The sequence below is a fragment of the Phascolarctos cinereus genome, unplaced genomic scaffold, assembly GCF_003287225.1.
Source record: "Phascolarctos cinereus isolate Bilbo 61053 unplaced genomic scaffold, phaCin_HiC Scaffold_3;HRSCAF=262, whole genome shotgun sequence".
Taxonomy (NCBI): domain Eukaryota; kingdom Metazoa; phylum Chordata; class Mammalia; order Diprotodontia; family Phascolarctidae; genus Phascolarctos; species Phascolarctos cinereus.
Window position 1 is genome coordinate 154,006,715 of NW_027555736.1, and position 22,888 is coordinate 154,029,602.

General features: G+C 39.2%; 1 protein-coding gene across 5 annotated transcripts in view; it reads right to left on the reverse strand.

Annotated features, from left to right (window-relative positions):
* The window catches only part of CCNB2 (cyclin B2), a 44,490-nt gene that overhangs the window by 16,539 nt on the left and 5,063 nt on the right, over positions 1 to 22,888 (reverse strand). The window contains exons 1-4 of one of the 5 annotated variants that reach the window (XM_078151239.1): positions 14,012 to 14,347; positions 11,502 to 11,561; positions 7,560 to 7,688; positions 7,351 to 7,464 (exon numbers count right to left, since the gene is read on the reverse strand). In XM_078151239.1, the coding sequence (XP_078007365.1) occupies positions 7,351 to 7,464; positions 7,560 to 7,688; positions 11,502 to 11,561; positions 14,012 to 14,197 (489 nt within the window). In that variant the 5' untranslated portion in view covers positions 14,198 to 14,347. Of the gene's footprint in view, positions 1 to 7,350; positions 7,465 to 7,559; positions 7,689 to 11,501; positions 11,562 to 14,011; positions 14,348 to 22,888 lie in introns of those variants that run through there. The other 4 variants (XM_078151240.1, XM_020981924.2, XM_020981933.2 and 1 more) reach the window with 4 other exon arrangements.

A 22,888-nucleotide genomic window follows, 5' to 3' on the forward strand; every position in this document is an offset into this window, starting at 1 on the left:
ATATATCTCTCATTTTTATTGTGTTTCCTGAAAATGACATATTTGTTGAACTCAAATTTTTAATCTGCTGTTCATTTCTGTTTTATGGGTAAATTCATTCCATTCACATTCTAAGCTATAATTACTTGTTGCATATTTCCCTCCTCCTTATTTTGCCTCACTATCATTCTCACTCTATTTACCCTATCCCTCCTCACTCTTCTAATTTCCTTCTACCTTGTCCTCCAATTCCTTAACCTACCAATGCCTTTAAGAGTACCTCCCTTATCTTCCTCCCCCACTCTATCCCCTAACCCTCTTATTTCTTTCTGAATTTAGAAGACTTTTATACCCTTCTAGATATAAATGTTATTTCCTCTTTAACCCATTCCTGATAAGAGTAAAGATCCAGCACTACCTGACCTCCCCACTACTTCCTTTTTCTGTATCAATTCTTCCTTTCACACCTCATTTATATGAGATAATTACTTCTTTTTATCTCTCCCTATATATTTTTATTTTAGAATCATTCCATCATACACAGCTCAGCCCAAGCCCTTCTTTCAAACTACCCAAAAAATGATGACAGTCATAAGAGTACTGATAACATTTTTACATATAAGAAGTAAACAATTTGACCTTATGGAGTCCCTTATAATTGGTTTTTAATGTTTTTGTTTTTATTTCTCCTGGATCTTAAATATCGAATTTTCTATTAAGTTCTGCTGTTTTTGCCACAAATACCAAATGCCCACTTTTTTCATTTAGGATTATACTTAATTTTGCTGGGTAAGTTACCTTTGGCTCTTTTGCTCTACAAAATACAGTATTCCAAGACCTACAGTACCTCAGCATAGTAGGTGCTAAGTCTTCTGTAATCTTTATTGTAGTTCCATGATATTTACATTGGTTTTTTTCTTATTGCTTGCAATATTTCATCCTTAACCTGGGAGCTCTGAAACTTGGCTATGATAGTCCTGTAAGTTTTTCTCCTGGGATTTCTTTCAAGTCATGATTGGTGGATATTTTCTATTTCTGCTTTGCTTTCTTATTCTAGAACTTCAGGATATTTTTTCTTCAATAATTTGTAATATTGTATCAAGATTTTTTTTTAATGGTAGCTTTCAGGTAGTCTGACTATTCTTATATTATTTCTCCTCAATCTGTTCTCCAGATCAACTGTTTTTCTGATGAAAGGCTTCACATTCTCTTCTACTCTTCAATTCTTTTGATTTTGTTTGATTATTTCTTGATGTCTTTTAATGTAATTAGCTTCCCCTTGCCAAATTCCAGTTTTCAAGAAATTATTTTCTCCTTAAGTTTTTGATTCTCTATTTCCAGTTGGTTGACTTTCTTTTCAGGATTTGCTTGGATTGCTTTAATTTTTTTTTCTAATTTTTTCTTAATCTCTCTTTTTAAAGTCCTTCTTAAGTTCTTCAAGAACTCTTTTTGTGCTTGTGACTATTTGACAACTCTCATTAAAAAGGAATGGCTTTTTTAGCTCCATTATTTTCCTCTGAATATGAATCCAGATCTTCTCTATCCCCACAGTAACTGTCTATGGTTGAGTTCTTTCTCCTTTGCTTACTTATTTTTATTTTGTTTTATTTTGTTTTTAGCAGCTGTTAATACAATCAAGTTCTAGTCCCAAGGTGTGGGGAATGATGCCCCAAGCCTCAGGTACCTTTTACTATTATTTTCTGAGCTCTGTCTCAGGGTCCAATCTTAGGCTCTCCTCTTGACCCCTAAGCCATGAGTAGGGCCCCCAGTCTCGCTGTCCTACAAAGGTTCTTGCTCCCTGTCATCCCTCTGGTGGCTACAAACTATAGCTGTCCTTTCTGCCCTAGAACTAAAACCAGGGACTCTGCGCTTCTGCAAGTGCCCACAGCCAACAAGGTCCCTTCTGCTAATGCACTCACCAGATGTGTGCTAGCTCTTTCTCCCCTGGGACTGTATCAGGTCCACACAGCTGTGCTTGGTTTCCTCCACAATGGAAGACCCTTTGATCTTCTCCAACTCAGTTTAGGAGGTAAAAGTTCCTGAGGAAGAGGCTATCTCCCAACCCAGCTGCCCCCAGGGCTTGTTGTTAGTTGATTCCTCTGAAGAGTTGGCCTGGAGATGTTTGCATTTCACTCACGCCTAGAGGTTGGGTCTTTCCTGGGGTCTTCTCAATTTGTCTTTTGGAGGACAATTGTTTTACCCAACTCCTGTTTATTTATGCTACACTACATTCACTCTGAGATGATACCTATCTTTTTTTGCAGAGGAAATTTGGAGAGCCAAAAATTTTCTGACCTATTCTGCTATATTCCCAGAATCCTCCATTTCTATATATTATCAAGAAAATTCAACAACAACAACAAAAAGATAGAAATTCTATTTAAAATAACTGTAGGCAAAAAAAATATTTGGGAGTCTACCTGCCAAAATACACACACAGGAATCATATGAACACAATTACCAAAAAATTCTTCACACAGATGACAATACTGCCTAAATTAATGTACTTATTCAATACCACACCCATCAGACTACCAAAGAATTACTTTATAGAGCTAAAAAAAAATAGTAACAAAATTCATCTGGAGGAACAAAAGGTCAAGAATATCAAGGGAATCAATGAAAAAGTGAAAAGGAAGGGCATCTAATATTACCAAATCTCAAACTATATTATAAAGTTGTAATCATCAAAATAATTTGGTACTGGATGAGAAATAGAGGGGTTGATCAATGGATTAGGTACACAGTTAGGTACACAATATATAGAAACAAATGAGTACAGTAACATAGTGTTTGATAAACCCAAACACTAAGCTACTAGGGCAAGAATTCACTATTGACAAAAACTGCAAGAAAACTGAAAAGCAGTCTGGCAGAAACTAGGCAAACATCAGCATCTAATGCTGTATACCAAAAAAAAGGCAAAATGGTACATGATTTAGACATAAAGGATGATATTATAAGCAAATTAGAGGGGCATGGAAAAAATTACCTGTGAAATCTATGGATAGAGGAAGAGTCATGATCAAACAAGTGCTAGAGAGGTACGCAGTAGATAAAATGAATAATTCTGATTACATAAAATTAAAAAGCTTTTGCACAAACAAAAGCAATGCATCCAAAATTAGAAGAAAAGCCAGAAAGGGGGATGAAGGGGGGAAGGCATTTATAGCATATTTCTCTGATAAAGGTTTTATTTCTCAGACATAAAAGAATTGAGCCAAATTTATAAAAATAAGAGCCATTCCCCAACTGATAAATGGTCAAAGGGCAGGAATGGGCAGTTTTCAAAGGAGGAAATCCAAGCTATCAATAGCCAAAAGAAAAAATGTTCTAAATCACTAATAATTAGAAAAATGAAAATTAAAACAACTCTTTAGTACCGCCTTCACACCATCAGATTGGTTAAGATAATATAAAAGGAAAATGACAAATGCTGGAAGGGATGTGGGAAAATAGGCACAGTAATGATGCACTGTTGGAGTAATAATGCAATTGCATGGAGCAATGAACTAATCCAACCATTCTGGAGAAGAATTTGAAACTATGCTCAAAGGACTATAAAACTGTGCATACCCATTGACCCAGGAATACCACTACTAGCTCTGTATCCCAAAGAAATCAAAGAAGAGGAAAAGAATCCACATATTCAAAAATATTTATAGCAGCTCTTTTTGTGGTAGCAAAGAAATGGAAACTGAGAGAATTCTATGATAGATGATTAATTGGACCCCTATTTTATTCCACTCAGGTTTAATCAGTTTGATATGATTCCATAGGAGTAGTGATTATAAGTTCTGACAGCAGGCCTTAGAGCTGTGAACTGCAGATTGTAAATTCACTTGCTTAATCATAGGAAGCTAACCAGAGGACCTCCACCCTTATTTTTCCTTGTTTATGGTGACCAAGCCCAGCATGTCAGAGGTGACTCAATTACATGGAAAGTCCTCCAAGCTATTTTTATTGCCTCTCCATCCCCTGTCATCCGTCTATTGCCCAACATGGGGAGATGACCATAAGCACATAGCTAATGAGTGACCCTGGTTGCTGGACTATGGCCTGCCCTTCTACTAGCCCATCAGCCCAAACAGGTGTTCTGACATCTGCTTATCAGCCCAGCTTTGCTCATCACTTTGACAGGACCTCCTGGAAGGTCAAGAAAGGATTGTAAAGGTCTGCTCACTAGCCCATTTGTCAACCAATGGGATTCTGTATTTTGTGTAGACCCTCCTAGAGGGTTAAGGGCACATCTACCCACCAATCAAAATCTGTATTTTTGGCCTGCTCCACCTGTATTATCCAGGTACCAAGCACTATAAAACTAAGGCTCTTGAGGAAGGGGGCATCTCAGATCATGAGAAAGATATGAGGACCACTTCATTAGAGGTGACCATGGACCCTTTAATAAAGTGCCATTAGCTTAGAGCTCTGCCTCAGTGGTTTCTTTTTTTGCTTGTTTTCTTGCAGATTGGACAATTTTGAAAATCTCCACAATGCCCATAAATTAAGGAATGACTGAACAAGTTACAGTATATGAATGTGATGCAATACTGTTTTGCTAGAAAGACCTAAGTGAAGTGATGCACAATAAAGTGAGCAGAGTCAGGGCAGCTAGGTGGCACAGTAGATAGAGCTCCGCCTTGGAGTCAGGAGGACCTGAGCTCAAATCTAGCCTCCAACACTTGACAGTTACTAGCTGTGTGACCCTGGACAAGTCACTTAACCCCAATTGCCTCACCAAAAAAAAAAAGGGGGGGGGTAGAGCCATAATAACAAGGCACACAGTAATAGCAATATTGTAAAGATGGTCAGCTGTGAAACCCTTAGAAACTCTGTTCAAGTCAATGATCCACCAAAATTCCAAAGGACTCATGATGAAAAATTTTATCCACTTTCCGAGAGAGAACTGATGAATTCTGAGTGAAGCATATTTTTCCCTTTATTTTTCTTATTTTTTCCCCAAAACATGGCCAAATGTTTTACTTGACTTCATATATATAAAGGGTAATCTATTCCTTGCCTTCTCAATGGGTGGGAGAAGGGCTGAAGAGATGGAAGGAATTTGGAACTGAAAATAAAAATAATTTTTTTTAAGTTTATTGAAGATCCACAAGGATCTGAATCCAAATGTTCCTGGGATCAATTTCCAGTGAGGGGAAATAAAGGAGAAATGGGCACAGTGAGGTAAATGAAACGAATTTGAAATATTCTCAAATTCAACTATCAGTTTTGGCAGAGTCCTACAGTAAGTTTTATTTTCATCATAAATATAAGCTATTTATATGCTTTTCTTTCCCTCTACATAGCAGGGAATTTGAATTCCTTATTCATAGCAGGTCACAAGTGTCTTCCTTGTACTAAGAGGGCACAATATAAGCTCCCTGAAGAGGCTCAGGCCTAAAGAATTAACAAATTAATAAAGAATTAATATTCCTGCCATACTCTGCTTTGATTAGATCAGATCTGTAGAACTGTGCTCATTTCTGGGAACCACGTTTTAGGAAGAACATTAGTAAGCTGGAAAGTTTCCTCAATACGGCAGCAGGGTTAGTGAACGAGACTGCAATCATGAACCTCCAGTCATGAAGATCAGCTGAAGGAACTGAGGATATTTAGCTTAGAAAAGCAAGTGTGATATGATAACCTTCAAGTATAAGAAGAGCACACTGCTAAACAAACATGATTAAGGAGAAGGGTCAGATTCCAGATATAGGAAACAACATGAACAACAATATACAGAGACAAAAAAGGGTAGGATGAGAGTGAGTAACAGAGAAGGAGCCAAGTGGGCTCTAACATTGAATTGTGAAAGTAAGCAGTATAAAATAAGGCTGGAAAGGTAGATTAGAGACATCCTATGCTAGACCTTAAATGCAAAGACAAAAACACATATATTTTATCTAGTGGTCAACTAGGAGCTGTTGAAAGTATTTCAACTAAGGAATAATGTGACCAGATCAGTATATTAAGATGATTATCATATCAGATCAGTGAAAAATGGACTGAAGATATTTGGTTCAAGATCAGTCATGAAGCTACTAGTCCACTGACAGAAGAATACACACAGTAAATGCTCAATAAATATTTAAGTTGTGTACATGAGGGGAAAAAAACAGTTTTCTCCTTGGCCTCATTAGCATTTTAACACTAAGCCACTAGGTAACTCAAAGAATCATAGAACTGGGACGTTACAAATAATCAAAGGAAACTTATACTCAAAGAAATTAAGGGATTTGTCCAAAGCCCTACAACTAGTCAGGAGAAGAGGCAAGATGGATCTCCTGAGTCCCAAATCTAAGACATGAAACTTCCTCTAACATGTCTAAGTACAATAATTTGGCACTAATATTAACTTAAGGTTGGGACACAAATTTCCAGAATTCTGAAGTTCTCATGGGCCAGTTCAAATTTTCAGTAGAGTTGTATCTATTGCAAGCAGTCCAAATAGCATTTTGTTTTGAGATTAAAAGTAAATATGATCCTAAAACCAGCTCAAAGCATGACAGAGTGGAAATTTTGGTTTTAGAGTAAAAGGACCAAGGCTCACAACTTTTCTGGGCCTCATATATAAAATAAGGAGTGATCCTTTTTCAGCCCTAGATAAACAACCCTATGAGCCTAAAGTATTACCACAAATATTAATATATCTTGATTTCTTTTAAATTACTGGCACAAAGCAGGGATCTAGCTGTCAATTTCCATTTTTCTTTAGGGAAAATTAGTTTCAAAGTAGCAGTGACATCATGATGACGATGATGATGACAATGAGGACGACATAGAATTTTACAGTTTATAAAATACTTTCTTCAAACCCATGTGGGTTTGCAGTAAAACAATCTAGAGGCAGAAAATAAGGAGAAAGGAAGAGTCTCAAGGAGATGAAGTGAAAATGAGTAAAAGAAGCAGACGAGGGGGCAGCTAGATGGCACAGTGGATACAGGATTGGCCCTGAAGTCAGGAGGACCTGAGTTCAAATGCCGCCTCAGACCAAACACTTGACACTTACTAGCTGTGTGATCCTGGGCAAGTCACTTAACTCTAATTGTCAAAAAAAAAAAAAAGAAGCAGACTAGGTGGAAGGTACACTAACGGGAATGCCTATTAGGCATACGTGTAACGAGGTGGGAGATAAGACATCACTATTAGTAATTAAGTAGATTACATATTATTTCAATTTTAGAAATGAGGAAATACCTAAAATCATATGGCCAGTATCAGAGCCAGTACCTGAACCTAGGTCTTTTGACTCCAATTCCAGAATTCTTTCTATTACAATATGTTCCCTATGGTACACATGAAAGAAAACCAAGTATTTTGGATAAAAATTATCTGATCTGATAAGTATCACCTACAATATCTATGATTTCCTACCTTTGGAGCTAAAGTTTCCTTTGGCACTGGTTTCACAGTAGCTGTAGGCTTTACTTCTCTTATGATATTTGTGGCTTTGGTTTTTTTCACAAGTACTTTGGCTTTCTCAACTTTCTATGATTAAAAAAAGTTATGGCATTAGTATTAATATCAAGTTTTTCCAACAATTAAAAAGTGTGCAAAAACATACACATCTATAATAAAATTACCTTAGCTACTTGTGTTCCCCTGGTTGTAACTTTATTTCCAATTTCTTCAAGAGCAGCTCTTCTAACAGTAACTTGCATCGTGGCTTTTGAATTAATTCCTTTGTTAACATCCTCCAAACCATTAGACACCTAAAGAAAAGATCATTAAACTTTAGAGACCATGACATATCAAACAGTTGACAATCATTAAAAATGCTCCAAGAAACTGAAAACTATATGATTGTAATGTTCTTTAAAATGATGAGAAAATATTCTCCTCACTTTTTTGGAGAGGTGGGGTGAAATATATCATACTATACTACATTTCATCAGAATCAGCTGAGATAATGATTATTTGGCTAACTGATTATTTTCTCTTTTTCATTTTTTTTTTTTACAAGAGATGGTACTCACGGCTGGGGGAAGGTAGAAGGGCATATTCAGAAAAAAAGAGTGACATAAAAACAAAAGACCAATAAAAAGCATTTCTCAATAGGAAATAAGAAACAGTCTTTTCCCTTAGTATCTTCTACTGTGCTAAAGAGCTCCTTACACTGCAAGGATATTTTAAGGATTCAATATGGTCTGATCTGTAAGAGGATTTGAAGGCTTCACAGAAAAATTATTATGGAATATACCACCTAAGACATTTGCTACAAATCCCTGGGATAAAAAGGTACTTATTTTAAAGCCTTCCTTTTTGGAAACCCCGTTTGGAACAATATTGGAAAGCCATTCTGTTCAGATACTTAAAATCAGGTATTAGGGGCAGCTAGGTGGCATAGTGGATAAAATACCAGCCCTGGAGTCAGGAGGACCTGAGTTCAAATCTAGCCTCAGACACATAACACATAACACTTACTAGCAGTGTGACCCTGAGCAAGTCATTCAACCCCACTGCCTAGCCAAAAAAAAAAAAGCAGGTATTACCTTATTATACTTAATTCTGCTTCTTATCAAGTCTTTCTAGGCACTAGAAATGTTTCACTAAAGTAGACCATTTAAAGTTACAGCACTTTTTACAGCTTTCTTGTACAACAGTAATATTTAGAACTGAACTTGATTTCTTGCAGAAAGAACTATTTTAGATACCAAAGGTGTGAGGGCTAAGGATGATAAATTTTCCTATATGCAATAAAAATATAACCTACTAACAATGAATTGAATCGGCTCTAGATAAACTTGCTTAGGGGAAAAGAAAACAAAAACTTCCCATGCATGATGACAATAGTTAGCTACTTAAAAATCTTTAAGTTATAATGTAACTATCATCAGTTACTATTTTATAAGGATAGATACATGCTGGGCCCATATGGCCTCAAAAGAGCCTTTTCAAGAATGGGTTTTGCAATTTTTACAAAAATCCAGTGTCTCCGATAAAGGTCTCATTTCTGAAATATATAGAGAACCAAGTCAAATTTATAAGAACATAAGTCATTCCCCAATTGATAAATGGTCAAAGGATATGAATAGGCAGTTTTCAGATGAAGAAATTAAAGCTATCTATAATCATAAGAAAAAAATGCTCTAAAACACTATTGTTTAGAAAAATACAAATTAAAACAAGTCTGAGGTATCAAATCACACTTAACAGATTGGCTAACATGATAAAACAGGAAAATTATAAATGTTAGACAAGATGTAGGAAAACTGGAACACTGATGCATTATTGGTGAAGCTGTGAATTGATCCAACCATTCTAGAGAACAATTTGGAACTATGCCCAAGGGGCTATAAAACTGTGCATACCCTTTGATCCAGCAATACCACTACTAGGTCTGTACCCCAAAGAGATCATAAAAAAGGAAAAGGACCCACATGTACAAAAATATTTATAGCAGCTCTTTTTGTGGTGGCAAAGAATTAGAAACTGAGAGGATGCCAAGCAATTGGCTGAACAAGCTGTACTATATCAATATAATGGAATACTTTTGTTCCATAAGAAATGGGGAGCAGGCAGACTTCAGAAAAATCTAGAAAGACCTACATGAACTGATGCTGAGTGAAATGAGCAGAACCAGGAGAAAACTGTACACACTAACAGCAACATTGTGTGATGACCAACTTTGTTATACTTAGCTCTTCTGAGCTACGCAAACATCTAAGAATTCCAAAAGACTCATGATGGAAAATGCTATCCACATCCAGAGAAAGAACTATGGAGTTTGAATGCAGATTGAAGCACACTATTTTCTCTTTCTTTTGTTGTTTTTTGCTTTTTCTTTCTCATGGTTTTTCTCTTTTGTTCTGATTCTTCTTTCACAACATGACTAATGTGGAAATATGTTTAATATGATCATACATGTATAGCTTACATCAGATTGCATGCTGTCTTGGGAAGGGGGGAGTGGAGGGAAGGAGGAAAAATTTAGTACTCAAAATCTTATAAAAGTGAATGTTGAAAACTAAAAATAAATATTTTTTTTTCTAAAGAATGGGTTTTGGTAAAATGACTAAGATATACGTCAGACCAACGAGAATCAAGCTAATCAGTATACAGGAGTTTTGGCTATTAAGAATGTGAAGAGTTTAGAAGATGTACCAAATTCTCTTCTTTGCACAGTTTGGAAACAAGGGTCTAAGGATATGGAATATTGCATGTACTATCAGACACAATCCTATTCTCATATTAGAAGAGGATTTCAATATACATACTGATGGAGGGTGGAGCCAAGATAGTGGAGAAAAGGCAGGGACTTGCCTGAGCTCTCCCAAATTCCCCTCCAAACAACTTTAAAACAATGCCTCAAAATGAATGCTGGAGCAGCAGAACCCCCAAAAGGTTTAGGGTGAAACAATCTTCTAGCCCAATATAACTGAGAAGGTCAGCGGGAAAGGTATGTCACACCGGGGTAAGAGTGGTACACAGCACAGTATAGGCTGCCTTGGGCAAGCCAGCAGCCAGACTCTGAGCCCTGGCTCAACCAGCAGTAAAGCACTAGGGCCCTGTACCAGGCAACCTTGATCCCAGCTCCTCCTTAATGTTTTCCAGAAGACTGCCCACACAAGCATCACCAGTCTTTTTCAGATCTTCCTATAAATACTGGCTCCTTCCCTGCTATCTACAAACATGTCTGGGGACCATCTCCAATCCTCCTGATCTATATCTTGCCACTGGACCCAGATAGCTCTGGAGGAAGCAGGGAGGCTGGTGACTTTGCACAGCCCTCCCTCAAAACCAATTCACTTGTAAGTCATGGCATCACCTTCCTGATGTCATGGTCCTCTTCAAGAACTATGGACAAACAACAACAACATGCCCATGTTTCCCCCTAGTCTTAAAAAACACTTAGATTCTGACCTTAATATTAAATCATCCTAAAAGTAACCAATGATCTCTTAACTACTCTTTCCAAAATTCTCAGTATTCTTTTAATTGCCAAATCTAACGACCTCTTCTTAATCCTGATAATTCTTGATCACTCTGCAGAATTCTGACACTGTGGATCACTTCTTTCTAGATATTCTCTGTTTAGGTTTTCCTCCTTTCTTAGTTAGGCCTCTTCTTTCTCAGTGTCTTTTGCTAGTTTTTCATTGAGGTTATACCCATTAATCATGTTATCCCTCTTTTCTTTTTTTTTGGGGGGGGTAAGGCAATCAGGGTTAAGTGACTTGCCCAAGGTCACACAGCTAGTAAGAGTCATGTGTCTGAGGCTAGATTTGAACTCGGGTCCTCCTGATTCCAAAGCCAGAGCTTTATCCACTGTGCCACCTAGCTGCCCCCATCACGTTATCCCTCAAAGATCTGTCCAGGGCCCTTCTTTTTTTCTCTAAACAATCTCACTTAGTAATCTCATCAGACTCCAAGGGTTCAGTTATCATCTCTATGCAAATCATATCCAGATAAATATACTTAGCCCTGATTCATGAGTTCCAGGCAAGCAGAAATTGCTTTTTGGAAATTGTGAATTGTGCATCCCATAGACAAATCAAACTCAATATATCCAAAACAGAGCTCATTACCTTAAACTCTGCCTTCTTCCAAACTTCCGTATTACTTGTCATCAAACTGCTTGGTACTGGCTAAGAAATAGAGTAGTGGATCAGCGGAATAGGTTAGGTATGCAAGACACAGCAGTCAGTGACGGTAGTAATCTACTGTTTGATAAACCCAAAGACCCCAGCTTCTGGGATAAGAACCCACTCTTTGACAAAAACTGCTGGGAAAAGCGGAAAAGAGTACGGCAGAAACTAGGCACTGACCAACCGATATACCATATACCAAAACAAAGTCAAAATGCGTGCACAATTTAGATATAAAACTGATACCATAAGCAAACTGGGAGAGCAAGGAACGCATATGTAGAGCCGACGTCAGATTTCTGGAGAATGGAAGAATTTACGACCAAGTAAGAAATAGAGAACATTATGAAATTCTGATTACATTAAATTGAAAAGTTTCTGCACAAACAAAGCCAATGCAACCAAGATTGGGAGGGAAGCAGAAAACTGGAAAAGAATTTTTACAACCAGTGTTTCTGATAAAGGCCTCATTTCTAAAATATATAAAGAACTAGGTCAAATTTTTAAGAATACAAGTCATTCCTCAGTTGATAAATGGTCAAAGGATATGAACAGGCAGTTCTCAGATGAAGAAATTAAAGCCATCTATAGTCATATGAAAAAATGCTCTAAATCACTATTGATTAGAGAAATGCAAATCAAAACAATTCTGAGGTACCACATCACACCTATCAGATTGGCCAACATGACAAAACAAGAAAACGATAAATGTTGGAGAAGATGTGGGAAAACTGGAATACTAATGCATTGTTGGTGGAGTTGTGAAATGATCCAACCATTTTGAAGAGCAATTTGGAACTATGCCCAAAAGGCTATAAAAATGTGCATGCCCTTTGACCCAGCAATAGCACTTCTAGGTCTGTCTCCCAAAAAGATCATAAAAAAGGGAAAAGGACCCACATGTACAAAAAATATTCATAGCAGCTCTGTCTGTGGTGGCCAAGAACTGGAAATTGAGAGGATGCCCATCAACTGGAGAATGGCTGAACAAGTCGTGGTATCTGAATGTAATGGAACACTATTGTGCTATAAGAAATGATGAGCAGACAGACTTCAAAAAACCTGGAAAGACTTGTATGGACTGATGCTGAATGAAGTGAGCAGAACCAGGAGAACACTGTACACAGCCAACAACCACATTTTGGGATGACTAACTTTGATAGACTTAGCTCTTCTCAGCAATGCAAAGATCTAAGACATCTCTCCAAAAGTGTCATGACCAAAAATGCTATCCACATCCGGAGAAAGAACTATGGAGTCTGAATGCAGATCAAAGCATACTATTTATTCTTTTTTTCCTTTTGTTTTGTTTTGTTTCTTCTTTCTTGTGGTTCCTCCTATTGGTTTTAATTCTTCTTTACAACATGAATAATGTGAAAATATGTTTTATAGGAATGTATATGTAGAGCCTATATCAGATTGCACTCTGTCTTGGGGAAGAGGTGGAGAGGGAAAGGGAGAAAATTTAAAACTGAAAAACTTATGGAAGTGAATTTTGAAAACTAAAAATAAATTAATTTTTTTTAAATTGTATATGCAATGCAAATGTAAATTGATATCAGAGGCTCAGCCCCAGGGGATAAGAGGGGGAGGGCAGGAAAAACCTCCAGCAAAGAAAGTGAGATTTTTGAATCTTGAAAGAAGCCAGGGAAGTCAATAAGCAAGGATAAAGGGAGTGAGACTTATAATCATGGGAAACAGTCAGTGAGAAGGCAAGGAATAGAGAGATGGCTGTATTGCTCATGAGAAACGGCAAGGACATGAATCTGGATAGTAGAGTACAGCGAGGAGAGTACATTGTAAGAACAGACCAAGGTGTAAAGAGCTTTGAATGCCAAACTGGGTTTCGTGATCCTGAAGGTAATAGGGAGCCACTGAAGTTTACTGAGCAGGGGAGTGACCTGGCAAGTCTTGTGCTTTAGGAAAATTACTTTGGCTTCTGAATGATAGACTGGAGTAGGGAGAGACTAGTAGTAGGGAGACCATCCAACAGGCTATTGCAACCATCCTGGTCTGAGACGATGAGGACCTGGACCAGGGTGGTGACACTGTCAGAGGGCAAAGGGGGCGGGATATGTGAGCTGAGAGAGAGAGTGGAAGATGACACCAAGGTTGTGTGCCTGGATTGCAAACCCAGGCAATGAGAACGTGAAGGACCTAAGATGAGAGGCAAACCATGACAGCAGTGTCTCCAAAACTTAGAAGAGAAGGTCCCAGAGGTCTGAAGGGGAAGAACTGGGATTCGAGCCCGGATCCCCGACTCCAGATTCTGGGCCCTCCAGAAAATGACGGCGCCACCTCCGAGTGATGGAGATTTTAGGGTCAAGATACTGGGGGAGGGCCCTACGTCAGCACACCCCCCCCCGGCGCCCCCAGGAAGGGACGGTAGGAGTGGGGGCGTCCCCGGCGGTGGCAGGGACCAGGGAATCGCCACCACGCCGCTGACTCACCGCGAGGCGTCGGAACAGCGCCATGGGGACCGGGACAGGCCAGAGCAGGGGCCGCAGGGACTTGGCAGGACACAGAGAAGCGACACGATCCCACCAGCAGAACCTGGTCCCAGGATCACGCCGCCACCGCCGCCGCCTCTCAGCCCTCCGGTCGGAATTCAAATACCGCACCGCTCGCACTCTCATTGGCCCCTCCGCCTGACGATGCGCTCTTCTGATTGGGCGACCGATCAGACACACCTCCCCCCACTACACGTTGATTGGCTGTTTCCAGGGACCCGTTGGGATGTTACAGCAATTGGGAATTCTTTTTCCCGTATATATAGGGGGTTTTAAGTAAAAAAATACATTTTTTAATTAAAAAGTGGCTGAGAGGAAATAGAAACAAAATGGATCTGAGTCGGACGACGGAAATGCAAAACTGGAAAACTTTCCATCCCTTTGTATAAAATCCAAGGCCTGACGACATCTCGCGATATTTCTACCAGATTGGGCGGAAGCTAGGGCCGTGGAGCATTCTGGGAGTTTAGTTTCCTTCCTCTGTGGCCTGAGCCGGAAATTGGAGCTCAGAGTTTTGGGTCATCTTTCCTAAGCTATTTGGCTACTTGTTCGACGTAATATTGGGGCTGGCGTGCTGTGGCACTTTCTTCATTACTTCTGCCTTGGAAGAAGGGCGGAAGGAAGGCTCGTGGGGGAACGCACGTGTGCCTCCCTGACGCCTCAGCAAGTGCCCACTTACCTCCCTTCCATTACTTCCTAGCCCCCTGAGAGAATCAGAAATCGGAAATACTCTTTAGGGACTCCTTTCCTCCCCAAAATATCCAAGCCCAAGAAGGGATGCGAGGGGATCGAAAGGGCCGAAAGAAGTGCTGCTGGAAGATTCCAATTAGATCCCTCTCTCCAGCACTGAAGGCATTTATGTGGGGATGGGGAGGAGAGCGGAGCGGGGAAAAGGCATAGAGAAAAATTCTGTACAAGTCAATTTTTAGCATTTAGCATGTATCGAGGGTCTGCTATGTAACAGGTTCTAGCAAGAGATGTCCTGAAGATATCAAATTTTTTGTGTAAGATGATAAAAACTATTTCATGTCTCCAGGCAAAGTAGAGGAGAGCAATAGAATTATAGATCTCTCAAAGAGCAGAGGCTAATTCCTGTGCTTCATATTCAATAAACATTCATTATGCTCTTACGATAAGCAACAGTCCACTAGCAGATGAAAGCCATACAAAAATAAATGAGGCAGCCCCTGCTCCCTTTCCTCCCCCAGCTCCAAGAACCTTAAAATTTACAATCTAGCAGTGCTAGTAGAATGTATGCTGTACAACAACAGTTAAAATAAGTAGTAGGACAAAAGTAAAAGATATACAACTAAAGTGTTTTTTAAAAGTTTTAAAGAGTTTTAAGGAAGTAAAGATACTTCTGACTGGAAGGCTTGGACAAAAAGCTCCCATGGATTAAACGGAAATGAATGGAAAAAATACAAGACTTTACCTATGGATGTGAGAGGTAAGGGAAAGAAAAGAACCAAAGGAGTATAAAATATTTTGGAGTCTACCTATTTACTTAGTTTACTTTTTCCGTGTCATACCAATCAAACTACAAAAAAATTATTTTTAGAGCTAGAAAAAAATAATTAAAAAAAAGGTCATGAATATTAAGGGAATCGATGAGAAAAAAAAAGTGAGGGAAGGCTGCCTAGGAGTACCAAAATCCAAACTATATTACAAAGTGATAATCATGAAAATAAAATGGCACTGGCTAAGAAATAGAATAGTGGATCAGTGGAATAGATGAGGTATACAATAGACAGAAGTAAATGACCACAGTAATCTAGTGTTTCAGAAACCCAAATCCTAAGCTTTGAGGGCAGTAACTCAACATTTGACAAAAACTGCAAGGAAAACTGGAAAGCAGTCTGGCAGAAACTAGACATAGACTGAGATCTCACACCAAATACCAAGGTAAGGTTAAAATAGGTACAGTATTTAGACATAAAGGGATGTATCATGAGGAAGTTAGGTAAGCATGGGAAAAAATGGCCTGTCAGATCTATGGATAAGGGAAGATTTTATGATCAAACAACAGATAGAGACAATCATGGGAGATGACATTGAAAATTACAAAAAGAATGATTGAATGAATAAGTTATGATCCTCACCACTGGAGGAAGTATCACCAGTCAATAAACTTACAATCAAGTATTTACAATGTGATGGGCATTGTTCTAAGTGGTGGAGACACAAAGAAGGTAAAAAACACCAAATAGGCAGTATCTACATTAATAAGATCTGCTGGATCTGTTGAAGCACTGAAGAAGGATGTGAGAGGAGGAGACCAAAAACTCCTGGCCTGGACTGCTAGGTCTGCATCCTGAAGGGAAAAGGACTTCCTTGTGCAAAAAAATTTTAGCAGCTCTTTTTGTGGCAGCTGAGGATTGAAAGTTGAAGGGATGCCCGTCTACTGAGGAATGGCAGAACAAGTTGTGGTATATGACAGTAATCGAATATTATTGTGCTATAAGAAATGACAAACAGTATAATTTCAGAAAAACCTGGAACTGATACAGAAAAGCATGAACTGGTACAAAGTGAAGAGCAGAACCAAGAGAACTTTGCACACAACAGCAACAATATTGTATGATGAACGATGAATGACTCGGCTTTTCTCAGTAATACAATGATCCAAAACAATCCCATAGGACTCATGATGAAAAATGCTATCCACCTCCAGAGAAAAAATTAATCTTGTTTGAATACAGACTGAAGCTTTTTCTTTCTTTCCTTCCTTCCTTCCTTTTCTTTCTTTTTTCTATCCTCTTGTACAAAATGACCAATATAGAAATGTTTTACATGATTGCACATATATAACATATCAGATTGCTTACCCATCTCAGGGATGGGGGAAAGGAAGGAGAGAGGGATAGAATTTGGGACTCAAAATTTTTTTAAAAAGTGTTAAAAATTGTCTTTGCATGTAATTGGGGGGTGAATAAAATATTATTTTTTAAAAAAACTGGCCTAGGAAGCATGGATGACTAGAAGGGTAATGCCATCAATTGAAAATGTAAAGTTAGAAGGAAGAACAGGAAGCATATTTACTTATTTATTCATTCATTCATTTATTTTCATGAGGGAAGAGTATAGATCATAAGTGCAGTTTTGGAAATGTTGAGTTTGAGGGGCTTGTGAGATATCAAAATGGACATAGGTAGTTGGCAGTTAGAAATATGAGTATGGAGCTCCAAAAAGAAGTCTAGTTTTGGGAATCAAATTGTTTGTTTGTTTTTTGGTGAGGCAATTGGGGTTAAGTGACTTGCCCTGGTTCACACAGCTAGTAAGTATCATGTATCTGAGGCTGGATTTGAACTCAGATCCTCCTGACTCCAGGGCCAGGGCTCTATCCATTGTGCCACTTAGCTGCCCCTGGAAATCAAATTTTGAAAAATAAAAATATATATAGTCAGAGAAGAAGAGGGCTGAAAATGCCTGTATTAGGTGGTTACATGACAGAAGAATCATCAGCGGAGATGAAGAATCAGAGAAGTAACAATAGAACCAAAAGATTACAGATATGTAAACCACAAGAGGAGACAGTGGTATCAAGTAAGGAGTGGTGAGGTGGCTTGAATGCTTTAGAAAGAACAAGAAGGATGAGGACTGTAAAAAGGGCATTGGGTTTGGCAATTAGGAGGTTACTTAGCACCTTTTGGAGAGTGATTTCAGTTAATGAAGAGGCTAGAAACTGGACAGTTAAGTAAGCACCTACCTAACACTGTCTTGCATAAAAAAAAAAGTTTGTTGATGAATTTTGAGCTGATATTCTTTTTAAATTCAGGGAAACCCTGAATTTTAATTTCCTGTTCCTCATATCCACTCCCATATGTCCACTCCCTCCCAAATTGGAGAGGACTCTTGACTGAACCAGTCGAGTACAAGGAGACAAAGTAGGAGTGAGAGAGGCCAAGATATCAATGCATCAAGCCAGATCTGCATAGGAATTGTGAGGGGCAGCTAGGTGGTGCAGTGGATAGAGCACCAGCCCTGAAGTCAGGAGGACCTGAGTTTAAGTCTGGCCTCAGACCAAACATTTGACACTTACTAGCTGTGTGACCTTGGGCAAGTCACTTAACCCCAATTGCCTAAAAATTAAAAAAAAAAAAAGAATGGATAGGAATTGTGAGAGCAGGTATAGGGAGATAGGTTTTTCTTTATTCTGCTGGTGCTTTCCCCCTTCATAGGCCCCCTCCATTGGGGCTTAAAAAATGATAAATATTTAGGTTTTATAGATGCCGTGTGTTCTGGAGACAGCTAGGTTTCCATTCATGCAAGATGATGGAAAGTGAGTTGAGAGATCCAGGAAAAACTATTCTGGGAAATATTTGGAATTCTACTAGAAAAAGTAACTTTTTAACTTTTTATATGCCACTATAAGGCATATACTCCAAGGATACCAAAGGAAAAATTCTCATACCTTTAAAGTATTTATGGAAAAAAATGTTTTGAGGCAGCAAAGAACTAGAAGCAAAATGAGTGCCTATCAATTTGGAAATGACTGAGGAAATTGTGTTATGTGAACTCAGTGGAGTATTGTATGATACAACAACACAATCATTTTAAATGTGTGAAGTATTGTAAAACAAAGCAGAATCAAGAGAACAAATTACAGAAAGGTCACAATAATGGTAAAGAAAAATGACACTGATTGGCATAAGAACTCTGATCAGTGCAGTGACTAATTATCACTTGGATTGTTGATAAAGTATGCCTTCTCATCAGAGAGGTACTGGACTATAAGAATGGAATGAAGCCTGTTTTGTTAGATATGAGCAATACGTTGATTTGTTTTGCTTAATTGTAATTCTATTTGAAATTGAATTAAATTAAAATTTCTATTGGGGTCAAGAGAAGTCATTGGAAAGAGATGATACATCTAAAAAAAGAGCATCAGTAAAATGCTTTTAAACAAAAGAGATCCAGAATAAAGGGGAGCTTATTTAGCAAAAGGGAAGTAGGTGCATTCTGGAGAGTACAAAGGAATGGTGGAGCAGAGAATATGAACTCTGAAGAAGGCCTGAGGTGAATAGAAATGAGAGTATGAGGAGAGTTAGGAGAAGGAAGAGAGTGAGGCGATAGCTTTAGCAGGGATTGACTCTGAATCATAGGATTAAGGGGAGCAGGGCAAGCAATTTGCCTGCCATTTCAGAGAAATGACCAGTTTCTATGAGCATCCCTATCCTCTAAAATTTTATGAAAACTGGGGGCCCTTACTGTCTTTGAAGACCCAAGCCTTCTTTCAGCCAAAGACAAGGTTTATTAGAACACTGACTGGGGTGAGCGAGATTCCTAGGGAGTCTGCACTATGGGCCAGATTTTAAGAATCTGAGTACTTTAATACAGAAACTGTATAACAGAGAAGGGGTCTCCATGGAATTAAGGGTAGGAATTAACCTGGGGTGATGTGGAGGTAACAGACAATGAAAGGCTGGGCTAGGTCAGAGGTAACAGAATTGGGAGACTGGGTATAGGACCCAATGAAAGGCCAGTTGAGAGGATTACTGGGACAGTTGATGCCTCAGGCTGTTGTACAGAGAAATCAGCGAGTCAGACCCAGACATAATTTGAAATGTGGATTTATTAGGACATGGCTGCAAGGGGTATGCACACCCAAATCAAGCAGCCCTGATCAGGGGCAGAGCTTGAGTTTATAAAGACAGAGGCCACAGAGGAAATGGTCAGGGGTTGCGTAAGCGGGAAGTTACAGAAGCCAAACAAGCGATTGGTTAATCCTGCCTTTGGGACCATATAAGGATCATGGAATAAGATTGGGGCGGGTGTCTTTCTTGGTGGGTTTCCTAAGGCAGGAACTCCTAAGGCGGGAAGTCCTACTTCCATGAAGAAGGGCATACGAGGTGGAGGTCAGAAAACAAAATGGAGTTCAGCACATGGAGTTCAGTACTTCAAGGCGAACAACACTTGACCTTTTTGGGGTCCAGATCCCAAAGACTTGGTTTTTCCTTTTCAGGGTTCAGATCCCATCTGCATCAGTCAGACTTAGCCCCAAATGTCACTTGAAACACTGATCCTTTGTCATTTTTCCGTCCATCTATACCAACCTATTTAAGTCATTGCTGTTAAATCCTGCTGACCAATTTCTACCATTTAAAATAACCTCAATATCTGATTCAGTGTGACAGTCCAAATCGTCTCATCTATGGTGACTTCATCCATATTCATGAACCACCTGAGACCCTTTTTTTTTTTCTTCTGCTACCATCTTGACTTCTTCCATCATATCCTACTGTTCTTCCAGGAGCCTAGATAGGATTAAAGGTGGAGGGCCAGGCTAGGCTAGGTTAAGAGCAACTCAGAATTGGGAAATTGGGTGTAGCCACAATGAAAGGCCAGTTGATGGGATTATAGCCTCAGGGAAAGCCAGAGATATGGCTGAATGGGATGTCCCAGTGAAGACTCCTCAGTGTAATTAAGGTTTGAGATAAGGTTGAGTGGGATGAGGGGTCCCATGAAAACCTCCCTTAAAAGAATAGATAGAAATTGTATTAGACTCAAGGCAGGCATAGCAGGCTGACAGGCCTGAGTTTCGATTTACTAGAAATCACCTGATTTACAGGAATTCAACCCCAAGTACCCTCCCCCCCTCATGCCATTGTTAAGTAGTTAAAGTTTGCCAAGCTTGAAACTCCTGAAGAAGCCCCCCTGTATTTTGTTGATGCACCTGTTGCTATATTTCGGTCATGGTGACCTGGCTCTACAGTACAGTGTCTAGCTTGACTGCACATCTTTAATTGCTTCTTTGGTATTACTTCAGCAAACTAAGAAATACAGATATGCATATTGTGTTCATTGTTTTGTTTTCAGTTTCTACGGACATTGAGAATGTGAGCCAAATATTGGCCAGTTGGTGGGAGGGGGGAATTTGCCCATTAGGGTACATAATCAGGTCCTTTGCTTCTGTCTGTGTCTCCTTTCATCAGATCATCCTGGTGGAGGGACACCCAAATCTCAAGATTTGAAATAATAATAATAATAATAAACTTTCTGTTTCTCCTTGGATACCTTTGTGTTTTTTAATTTGAGTGACATCCCACACATGGCCATGTGGGAAAGTCCAGGGTTTTTCCTTTTTGGGGTCTAGATTCCATCTCATCAGCAGGACTTGTGTCACTATTTGAGGGTCCCAGCACCCCTAAACCTCAACATGACTAGCTCTCAAAAATTATCTTTATAGCCAGAGATAGTCTTCCTTCAACTTTATATCTGTGGTAGAAATATGCTTAAATGTTTGTTCAACAATAGATTATCTCCTAAGGTATTTCAGTTGCAAAATTCAGTTGCAAAAATTTTCTGGGTTTATGTTATTTTCTTTCAATAGAATGCAAGTTCTCAGAGAGCAAGAATTATTTTTTTTCTTTTTATGCCTACTAGTAGGAACTGGCTTCAAGGCAAGAAGGACTTGGGTTCAAATTTTGTCTCTGTCAGATACTGGCTGTGATCCTAGGCAAGTCACAACCTCTCAGGACACCAGCTGACTCTCTTAAGCAGCAGACAAGGTGCTGACCTGCACTGGTAGAGTTTTAGCTTTTTTTTTTCTTTTGCAATATGCCTTTTTCATACAGAATAGGAAATTATTTTGCATGATTTCTACATGTATAATTGGTATATTGCTTGCCTTCTCAGAGGGTGGAGGAGGGGTGAAAGGGAGGGAATTTGAAACTCAAAATGTAAAAAAATATTTAAAATAAATAATAAGTTGACATCACAGGTCCAGTACCAATCTGGACCTAGAGATCTCCCTTTCCACCCCCATAGTAAGCAAATGCTTGTTGAAAAAAATGCTACAAGGCTATAGTCACCAAGCTATACCAGGTGAGAATGAGCCCTAATGCAACTTTAATTGTCCAGGAAAATAAGCCTTGAGACAGTTCACTAACACAAGGCTTCTTAAACTTTTTCCACTATGGCCCCTATCAGCGCTTCTTTAACTGTGGGTCACAACCCCACATGGGGTCTCGATCCATAGTTTAAGAAGTGCTGCATGATATGGGTAATGAAGCTTAATTAGTAACTGACCCCCCCTACATCTTCCAGCTCCCCTATTACCTCCATACCTTTCCCAACCTTACTTTTAGGAGTTACATTTGACATTTTACTCAAAGGGAGAAGTACAGGGTAATTGGGCTGTGGTTTAGTGCCTAGTTTTATAAGGATCCCCCATTTTGATAAAGATATGAGATGTTTGAAGGTACAGGGAGTTAGTCCCAGAAGGAAAGGGTACTAGCATATTCAGGAGAACTGAGTGGTGGTGGTGGTGATGGGGTGAGCTCAAGCACAGATCTCCCCACCCTTGACACAAAGGGAATCTGGCTCCCATTTGTCTACAGACCCCAGCTCCTTATCTCCCTTTGGAAGCCTTAGCCTTCACCTTTTTGCCTTACTCAGATGCCTTCCAGCTCCCTCCATTACAGGCCTCACATAAAACACTTAAATTACTCCCCTTATCTCCCTTTGACCGATGCCTTCCTGTTACTTCCATTAGCTATTCCCATTGTCTATTCAATCTCTCAGACCTCCCCAATTATAATTCTTACCTAGACCCTTTTCCCAACCCCCTTCTCTACCCACCCAAAGTTACTTTAGTATTTAAGATCCACCTTGGCCCCCATTCAGATGCTGAGACCTCATGCTCAAAAGGCTGAGACTTTCTCATGCCTGCTTGTCCTCATGGGCATTACCTAGTGATTTATCACTAATAAACTTTTCCTCTGGCTGAAGATTTGAGTTGAATTCATTCAGGCAGGGTCTGGTACCATGATTTTGGGGTTGCAGCACCCCAAAAGTCCTAGACCTCTTCAGTGGTAA